At 50.9% G+C, this 9,925-nt stretch overlaps 1 protein-coding gene across 6 annotated transcripts in view; it reads right to left on the bottom strand.

Annotated features, from left to right (window-relative positions):
- The window catches only part of Alpk3 (alpha kinase 3), a 46,495-nt gene that overhangs the window by 26,038 nt on the left and 10,532 nt on the right, over nucleotides 1–9,925 (bottom strand). For 5 of the 6 annotated variants that reach the window (XM_013075127.3, XM_021264864.2, XM_021264865.2 and 2 more), the window contains 2 exons: nucleotides 2,424–2,541; nucleotides 696–1,962 (listed from right to left, as the gene is read on the bottom strand). In XM_013075127.3, coding sequence (XP_012930581.1) covers nucleotides 696–1,962; nucleotides 2,424–2,541 — 1,385 coding nt within the window. Of the gene's footprint in view, nucleotides 1–695; nucleotides 1,963–2,423; nucleotides 2,542–2,912; nucleotides 9,352–9,925 lie in introns of those variants that run through there. The other variant, XM_021264866.2, reaches the window with a different exon arrangement.

The raw sequence follows: 9,925 nt of genomic DNA, 5'->3' as shown, positions 1-9,925 counted from the left end.
TACTGTGCAACACCTGGCTCTTCATCCTAGTCAAAATGACCATGCAAGGTAAATGCCTTGAATGGACTCAGGACATTGAGGCAGCTGTGACAGCACAACTGAAGACACTCTTGAGAGAGGACCTCCACAGCTGCTTCAGAAAGAAGTCACAATGAGAGGATAAGTGTATTTGAAGCAAGAGGGAGTTTTTGAGGGGGACTTGTAGCAATGTGTCTTTTACTGTAATTAATTTCTTTTTAAAAATTATAAACATTCACTGTATTTTTTTATCACACTGCAAAACCTTAGGTAGACTCAGATTAAACTACCACTTGCGGGACACGTATTTTTTAAAGTCTTCTAAAAAGCCTCCAGGTTGAGACATGCCACACACTCCAGCTCACTCCTTCTACTCAGTTCCCCCACAAAACCCTACAGCCTTAGCCCAGCCATGGAAAACTCCCCAGCCCAGTCCCCTTGGCTGTGAACTTTCACACTTGAGAAGAGAGAGACACATCAGGCTGTGCTGCCGCATGCCTGGTATCTAGAGTTGGCTGAGTGAAGCCATGCCTTGTAGTCCCTGCTCCTGGCTTGCACTCCCCCCACCCCACCCCCTACTATAAATAGCCCCCCCCCATGCTGGCTGCCAGGCTGTTACAGCAAGAGTTTTCATGAGGTCAGCTTCCCAGAGGGGCTCTCAGTCCCCAAACACTCACCTCTCCTGGAGGCCTGTGGCCTGCTTGCCCCTGCACAGGGCTGTCCCTCACACTGTACTTCTGGCGGGCAGGAGGTGTGGGCACCTGGGCAGAGGCTTGAGGTGTGGCCTGCCTGGAGCTCTGGGCCTCAGGATCTGGGGCTCCTTTCAAGGAAGAGGGGGGCTGGCTATCGGCATGTGGCTCCCCTTTGGGCTTCGGAGGGGCAAATCTCTTCCTGTTGAAAGGCCGAGCAGGCTGGGGGGCCACAGAGGGGCTGTGCTGGCCAGGATTGGTAGGCAACTCAGCATCTCTGGACCCGATGGGCATCTTCCCAGGGGGACCCTCTGCAGGTGCCCTGACACTAGGGGGCAAGGGCTCCCCCTGTCCCTGAGGCCTGGCTTCCAGGGTGCTCTCCATATACATGTCCTTCAGGGAGAAATACCCCTCCTGGCCTGGGCTTGGGGCTGGGGCTGTGTCTGGGGCCTTGACAGAGCTCCGGGCAGGGACATCATGGGCTTTGTCTCTAGTGTCCACAGCAGGGGCTGGCTTCCCGATACTATTTGTCCTGGAGGACCCAGGTCCCCGGCCTCTGCTCTGGGCCTGAACCTGCTCTGTGCCCATAGGCCGCTGTGTCCCCCCGGAATCAGGTTTGTCTGAACTGGGGACACAGTTTTCTGCAGAGTTGTGACTTCGGGCTGTCTTCTCTGACTCTAATGTCCTTCGCCCCAGCTTGGATTCCTCATCTTTCCTTTTCTTCTTGGCGCCAGACTCTTTCTGGGGGGCTCTCGGCGGCTCCAGCTCCATGGCCTTGCAGATATAGGTCAGCAACCCGTGCTCCTGGTCCTCACCGTTCTCCGGCACAGGCTCCCCATTGGTGGGCGCCTCACAGCCGGGAGCAAAGTTGTTGATCAGGCCCAAACCAGGGTGCTGAACAGACTCTGTCTCGCCCTCCTGCCAAACTTCTGGGGCCTCATCCTTAGCCTCCCCGGGTGAAAACGGGGCTGAGGGGATGGGCACTCCGGGTCCACTCAGGCGCCGCTTGCGTTGAAAGCGGTCGGGGCTGAGCTTGCGCAGCCCCTCAGCCTCTCCAGGCCCCTCCTTCCCCTGCCTCCAGCTCTGCTCCAATTCCCGCATCTTGGCCGCAGCCTTGCGCTTCAGCTTGGCGAACCAGCGCTGGTGGATCTTGTACTCAGTCATGGTCCCCACCTCCAGGACCCCCGAGCAGGACACGATGCCCTTGGTGTTCTGGGCAGAGGCCTGGTAGATGGCAGCATCTTCCTCTTGACACCTAGAGACAAGAACGTGAGGTGAGTGCCACACCGTACTTAGATATCACCTCCTATTACATCCTCCATTCTGGGGGAGGACACTGAGACCACAGGAGGATGGCACCTGGCCAAGGTCACGCTGTCCCAGGAGGGATTAGACTCAGAGCTCAGGAGAGCTCCCTTAGGGAGCAGGTGACCAACACGGCCCCTTGTGGAGTAATGGTGACTCAGTTGCTTTTTTTGGCTGCTGACCTCATGGAAAATGTTGCTGTGGGGTTGCTCTCAGCTTGATGGCTGTCAGAACTACTCCCTCCCTGGCCTCAGGAGATCCCAGGCCATGGCAGGCAAACATAGGTCACTAAGTGGCTCAGCCCAGCATAGGACCCTGTCCTCTACTCCAGAGGGCATCTAGCCACCTCCATTGGGCATACTCCATGACCTGGGGTGGGGGCAGAGTGTGTGGCACACCCCTCCCTCTCACCTGTACAGCTGCAGGGTGTGGCGATTGCCCTGGTGAGTGATTTTGTACTTAGGCAAGCCACAGTAGCGATCCAGTTCTGTGTCATCCTTGTACCAGGTCACCTCTGGCTCCGGGTACCCTGAGAAGAAAGCAGGACACTGAGCTGCAGTAAGGTGAGTTCCAAAACAGTGGGAGGAAAGAACAAAAAGCAGGGTTGCCCTAGTCCATCCGCCTCATACCTGTTGGACCCACAGGTTCTCTGTGTTGGTCAGCTGATTTTTTAGTAACTACAGTTACAGCTGAACACTAGAATGAAAATATGGAGAAGAAATTGCCTAGTCTCCTGGTTGAAAGGGAAGTGTGGAATTCCTAGAAATCCTTGACTGGCAGTAATATGTTCCCTTTCTATAGTGGCTCATCCTACAACCTCAATTATAGCGAGGGCTCTATCCTCAGAGGCCTCCCCAGCCCGTCCACCGCCATCACTGCCAAGAGCCCTCCTCCTTTTACCCAAAGTTCCTGAGCTGGATTACTTGACAGCGAAGCTAAACCATCTGTTATGGTTTGTGTCTAGATGATCCCCCCAAAGCCTCATGCGGTCATAGGTGGCTTTTTCAGACATGGCTCAATGTAGAGTGTGTGATGCTGGGATGATTTGGCATCGCCCTAATCCCAGTAGTCTGGATAAGATAAAAGGGGCAGAAAGACACTGTTAAGGTTCCCTTGTTGCTTTGCTACCTTTGGTCTGCCATGAACTGTTGCCCCTCTGCCATGTGCTACCCTGCCGTGGAGCTGGGTGACTATGGGCTGAAACCTCTACAAACTGTGAGCTAAATAAACCTTTCCCCTTTAACTATGGATGTCGGGTATTTTGTCTCAGCAATGAGAGAAAAGTAACTAAGACACCGTCCATCTGCCATCTACCCTTTCATTCATTCTTCATCTTTCTATCCGCCTATCCACACCTACCCAATCACTGTAGTGAGACCCACTGAGGTGTCTTCTCAGCCCCTCTTCTCTGTGGACTCCCAGGCCACACTCAAGGAAGAGCTCCTCACTGTCACAGACACATGTCTCTTGCCTCCCTAGCCACAGCTGATTGGCCCAGCAATGGACACCAAAGCAGATAGTCTAATCCAACCTTTGACCTAGGATTCAAGAGCGAAGACCAAGAGACAGCCTAGCACTATATCTGGATATAATTTTGAAGGGGTCAGGCAGCTATGAAATACATAAAGCTGATCTGTAGTGAGAGATAGAAAAATGAAACTGACGTTCAGGACAGAACAAGGAGTGGGAGGCAGAGAGCCCCAACAGTTTCCAAATCTGGGTTCCTGTCATGCTGAGCACAGCCGCACTCTTTGGGTCCAACTCCTGGGAAGCTCCTCTGGCCTTGCCAGGGAGTTCTGCTTCATTTCTTATGCAGACTCCAACTGACTAGCATTACTTGGTAGAGATCAAAGACTCCTAACACTCACTCCAGCATATGCAAACGTGCAAGCCCAACCTCAGCTCTCAAGAACTTACTGCACAGTAGGAAAGATAAGACCGGTACCCAGGCAAGAGAAGAACACACCTGGCATCTGGCATCTGTACTCTCTGCCTGCCTTGCAGCTGGTGGATAAACCACACTCCTCTTCTCCATCAAGGCCGTCTCTCCCACTCTGTCTGCTCCCCTGAACTCTGCCTGTTTATCACACCATTCCCAGCAGCACAGGAGCTTCTGTACCATCACCCTTCCTTGAAAGAACTACATTTGGCCCCATGTCCTCATTTACAGAACAGTTCCTGGCTATCTCTTTCCTTTATAGAACAGTTCTTTAAAAGAGTTGTCTGAAGCCATCGTGGTGGTGCACACACCTATAATCCCAGCACTCTGGGAGGCTGAGGTGGGAAGATTACAAGTTCAAGGCCAGCCTGCATAACTAAATGATACCTTGTCACAAAAGAAAAAAGAAAAAGAGTAGCTCAGTGGTAGAGCTCCCCTGGGTTTGAGGTCCAGTATAAAAAATAATTTTTTCTGAGAGCCAGGCGAGGTACCACATGCCTCAGCTACTCAGGAGGCAGAAGCAGGAGGACTGCACCAGGGCAACAAAGTAAGACCCCATGTCAAATAATAATAATAATGAGCTGTCTGTACTTGCTACCATCACTTCCCTTCCTCCAGCTGGGCTCTGCACCAGAACTGCACTTGTCAAAGTCACCCAGAGCTTGCACATGGCCAGTGCCCAAGACAGTTCTTATGTCTCCTCAGCTCCATTAGTCCACTTCCAGGAGGCTCTTCCTCCTTCCGGCTGTTCCCCCAACTCCATCAGACACTCTCCTCCCTCAACACCTAGACTGGCCCCAGGGCTCAGAGCTCAGGAGCCTTTTCCATCCTCCATCCAAACTCACAACCCAGGGATCTGATCCACCCTGGCTTTTGAAGGTCTGTGCACTCATGACTCCCAGCTCTCCTTGTCTAGCCCAGCGTCTCTCTGCCTGCCTCTTATCTCTGACCTCACACCTGTGTGAGCCGCTTGAAGCTCTCACAGGCTGCGAGCCACCCGCCTTGGATTCTTTCCCAGCCTGACCCCACGGGCCTCAGGAAACAGCAGCTCCATCCTTCTAACAGTGCAGGCTAAGCATGGTAGCCACCCTTCATCCTTGCTCCCTCGCGCACCTTCTCCATCTGACAGTCCTCCTGGCCCTCCCTTGGGAAGAACCACCAGGATCTGGTCACCTCCATCCTCCTCAACTTGGGTTTTGCTGATGTTCCTACTGCTACCCTTCCTCTCTCAGCAGCCTGCGATCAGCCCAACAGCCAGAGTAAACTCGTGAATGCAGTACTCCGCCAGCGCGCCCACCTTGCCGTGGCCCTAGTGGCCTGGGCCCCCTTCTGTACTGCCTCATGCCCTTGCTCCTGGCACCCCAGCCCCAAGGTCCCACCACTCGCCTCTGACACACTACCCAGCATCATCCGGTTCTCTCCCCATTCCCCAGGGGCAGCAACTCTCTCCCCCAGCGCTTCCCGTCCCTCCTGATAGGCTTGCTTTTCCCTGTGGAGCACATTGCTCCTGACATTTTACACTCATGAGTTGGTTTGTGCCCATCCTGTCCACCCTCCCCCCCCAAGACACACTCAGTGTGGAATGTCAGCTTAGGACAGGAGGACTTATCTGTGTTACTCCCAGCTCTGTCCCCACTTCCTAGCACCATGCCTGGGATGGAATCAACCCTCATCAAATATTTACAGATTATAGCAAAGACCTCAGGGGTCAGAGACTGGGGTGAGGGATGCATGGAGGCCTTAGGAATGAGTAGTATTCAAACGAGACTTGAAGGATACACAGAATGGTGGGAAATGTGGGTTCCACAGCTCTGACACCATCTGCACAGCATGGTGAGGGCATCGATCTCCTTGTCTGTCTCTCTTGTCCCAAGGGAGCAAAAACCACATCTCACTCTCAGGTCTGTGCCTGCTGCCTATGACAGCACACACACAACCCACCCCGGAAGTGCAAGAAGGAGGCAATGAGAGGGCAGAGCCGGGGGAGTGTGGTGGGGCACACGGCACTCGGGGGACTGCACAGGCACAGGGAGCAAGGGGGAGGCCACGGCTGGCTGCCCAGGAACACTGAGCAGTGCTGGCTGTAAAGCGAGCCCCAAGTTTCCACTGTGAGCTAAAGCCCCTGGTTACATCACTGCGCATGTGGCCCTGGCTAGCATAGGTGTCCCCACTGCCCCATGGGATGATCTCATTCTGCCAGGCCTGCAGAGCCTCCCGCCCCATGACCAGGCAGTGCAGCCCTAGCTGCTGGGGTCAGAGCAGCCAGCACGGCCGTTGACAGCTGAGGCTTCACAGTGACAGCGAGCTTCAGAAGCAGAGCTGTGCAGAAAGTGCAGGCCCGTCTCCTGGGATGATGAGCTTACCCCAAACACAGCTCAGCAGCACATGTGGACGTGCACATGCCTGCGTGCTCACATCAGGTGTGCCCACACATGCACACGTGCACACAATAGAACTGGAGCCCACACCTCCCTCTGTGCCCACAGCCTGTGATCCCGGTTCACAGTCCAGGCTTGACCCAGACACACAACTCAGAGACTCACAGCCTCTTCCAACCAGTCCCCATTTAGAGGAGCTCAGACTCAGGAGGAAATGTAGGTTTTCAAAAAAAAAACCTTCCAAATACAGAACATTATTTGGCCCTCAAAACCACCCCGTGCAAACAGCTGCTGATGTTCACTGACAAATTAACTGTGGGCCAGAGACTGAGCTCCCTTCGTGTATTCTCTCATCTAATCCTCACAGAAACCCCAGGAGGAATGCCTGCTCCTATCCCTCACCTAAAGGAGAGGAAATCAAGGCTGGTGAAACTAAGGCTCCCACCTAAAGTCATTTAGAGAAGAAGCAGAAGAGCCAGCATTCAAATCCCTCTGTGCTATAAAATGGCAAATTTTTAAACCCCAGTTTACACAAAGGGAAAACGTGGCCCAGAGAAGCTAAGTGACTTCCCTGGGGTCACACATTTGGCACATGCCACAGCCTTGAGTTTCCTTTTCTTTTTTCCAGTGTCTTTCCAATAAGGGTTCTGAGATTAATATACAAGTTTTTTCTCCCAGCAGCTATCACATTAGCCTTATTTCTCTGAAAAGGATTTCTTCAGAAACTTGGTTCTTTCTAAAGACTCAGATCCATCCTGTCTACTGCTGATGCTGCCACTTACACCAACACATGTGCACAGCCCCACATGGAACATACAGCAGAACGGACGAAAGTGGAGGAGGCGGCCTCTGTGGACAGAGATGCAGTCTCAGGACAGAAGCCCTCCAAGCCCCACTGAGCCCAGCCTCGGGGGAAGATTCCCAGGACCTCAAGTCCCTTCTGCAGACCCCCAAGTGTGTCCCACCTGGTCAGCCAGCAGGGGTGGCAGCCGGGTGCTCTTCTCACCTAGACCAGGCCCTGGGCCCCAGGAAAGCATCAGTCACCTGTCTCTGGTGGGCCCTTGGCAGTGACTGAATCCCGTCCTATTTAGGGGATGCCACTGGCCAGGGGAGGAGGACAGGCACTTGTGGCCATTCTGTCTCTACAGGATGAGCTGGGGCAGTGCGGCAGTGTCACATGGAGGTCACCAGGCACCTCTCCAGGCTGGGGAGACCCGATTTCTAACCCTGTTTCCTTAGTTCCCAGAGCCTTCTGCATCTTGTCTCCCTCTGCTCCTTTCCTGTGGTCTGCATTTTCTGCATAAAGGACGAGGTGTGGAACTCAGACAAAGCCAGAGCCTGGACAGGTTCCCACCTGGCTGGCCATCATGAGATGTGGGGAGAAAGTTTACTCCAGTGAGTTGGGCTTGAAGCAGGGAAAAACAGTCCCATCACGACATTGGGAGTAAAATGCCCTGAGACTCTCCCAGAAGGTAGAGCCAAAAGGAGAAAGAAGAAGTGAAGATGAGAAAATAGAAGAACAAGTTCATGAGAACAGAAATCCAAAGAGGCATTCAATAAGTAAGACAGACAAAAATAGGAACAGGAAATCAACATCATATTTCCTAGAACTAAAGACTCTCAGTTCCAAACTGAAACAGCAGAGCATACCCCAGAATGAAGACCCAGATCAAAGGCACCATTATGGGATAACAGGATACTCTTCCAGATAGAAAAACTGGTCACCTGCAAAGAATTATGCTCAAACCACCTTCCTGCTCTAAACAGCAACTCTGAAAGGAAGAAGACAGCAGGACAAGCTCTTTAAAACTCTGAAGGAAAATTATTTTTTATTTAGAATTCTATACCCAGCCAAACTTTCCACTAGGAGTAAAATGCAAAAAAAAAAAAGTGGCATTTTCATTCACAATGAATCTGATATTTATTTTCCACACACTCTTTCCAGGAAACTACCAAACCAAGAATATAAATCAAGAAAGAGAAAATGTAGAGTGCTAAAAGCAGGAAATCCATCATAGGGGAGAGAGGTTAAGAGAGATGCCAGGACAATGATGTACAAGCCACACTAGAGCAGAAGGGCTCAAGGGGAGACAGGTCTGAAGCTCGCACACAACACCTTCTGCTTGCCGTACCATCTCTGGGACCTGAGGAAACTACCGGAGGCAGCACTTCAACAAAGCAAGAGAATAAATCAAGAAAGAGGGAGATAGGGTCCAGGCAGCTGCTGGGTGCAGTGGGGCGTGACTGTAAGCCCAGCACTCCGGGAGCTGAGGCAGGAGGATTTTGACTTTGGGCCAGGATGTGCTACATAGTCAGATCCAGTCTCAAAAAAACTAAAAACTATTTTAAAAGAGGCTACTGGGGCTAGATGTGGTTACACACAGATAATCCCAGCTAGTTGGGAGGATGAGGGAAGAGGATTGCACATGAAAGCCCAGTCTGAAGAACTTAATGAGATTCTGTATTAAGATTTTAAAAAATCTTTAAAGGGCTAGAGACACAGCTCAGTGTGAAGGTCCTGAGTTTAAAAAGAAAAAATATCATCATATATAGAATGATTATAGTATAGAATGCTATATATACTCACATTTGGATATATGTTATATATAAACATATACAGTATAATTATAGTATAGCATAATAGTGTAGTATAACAACTCTATACTATGACATTCCCTTGCAAATATCACACAGGAGTAATGAGGCAAACAGTAAATGTTGACTTATGCAGAAATTATGGTGTAACCATATGGAGAAGACAAGTGAAGAGACACAGAAAATGATGGCATAAAAGACCTAATTCCTGCTCTACAATAACAGGAAGACAATAGAGAACATTTAACATGCAAGACTCACAAGTTAGAAGCTTTCCCATATTACTCAGCACTGTAGAGATGAGTGCATGCCAGGAGACAGCTCAATGCTGAGAACAGTCACTTCTGGATAGACAAACTGGTCTTTTTGATAAATATAGCAGTTGAGTATAATTTGCATTTTTAGTATTTCTGTGGGCTTTTCTGTTTTGGTTTTTTTTGGCGGGGCGGGGGGGGGGGTACCAGGGATTGAACTCAGGACGTTGCACTTGTGAGGCAGGTGGCAGAACCACTGAGTTAAATCCCTGGCCCTCTGTTTTGTTTTTTGAGACTGAGTCCTGATATCTAGTAGAAGCTCGCCTTGAACTATATAGCCCAGGCTGGCCTTGAACTCATGGGAATCCTCCTGCCTCAGCCTCCCGAGTGCTGAGATTATAGGCATGTGCCACCATGCCTGGCTAGAAGTTGAGTGTAATTTGAAGCCTCAAATGATGTGTATGTTTTGATAAACTGAAGTCTAACTTTCTTTATCAAGGAGGGGAGGATGTTCCAAATAAAAAAAAACAGCACTTGAAAAAGCACAGAATGGTGAGAAAACTGTTAGTGCAATGAACAGCAAAAGGCTGCATCTCCTCCTCCCCAGTCACCTTGCAGCTTCCAGTTTCCTCCTCTGTAAACTTGACTAATAATAGCACTTACTTCACAGGGTTTTGTAAGAATTCAACCACAATGGAAACAAACATTGTGCCACACATCACTGTGCAAAGGTAAAGGGTGCAGGCA

This window comes from Heterocephalus glaber, unplaced genomic scaffold (genome assembly GCF_053883595.1).
Source record: "Heterocephalus glaber isolate CG9 unplaced genomic scaffold, H.glaber_assembly_v1.0 deba00001531, whole genome shotgun sequence".
NCBI lineage: Eukaryota > Metazoa > Chordata > Mammalia > Rodentia > Bathyergidae > Heterocephalus > Heterocephalus glaber.
This window is presented reverse-complemented; position numbering and strand designations above follow the sequence as displayed.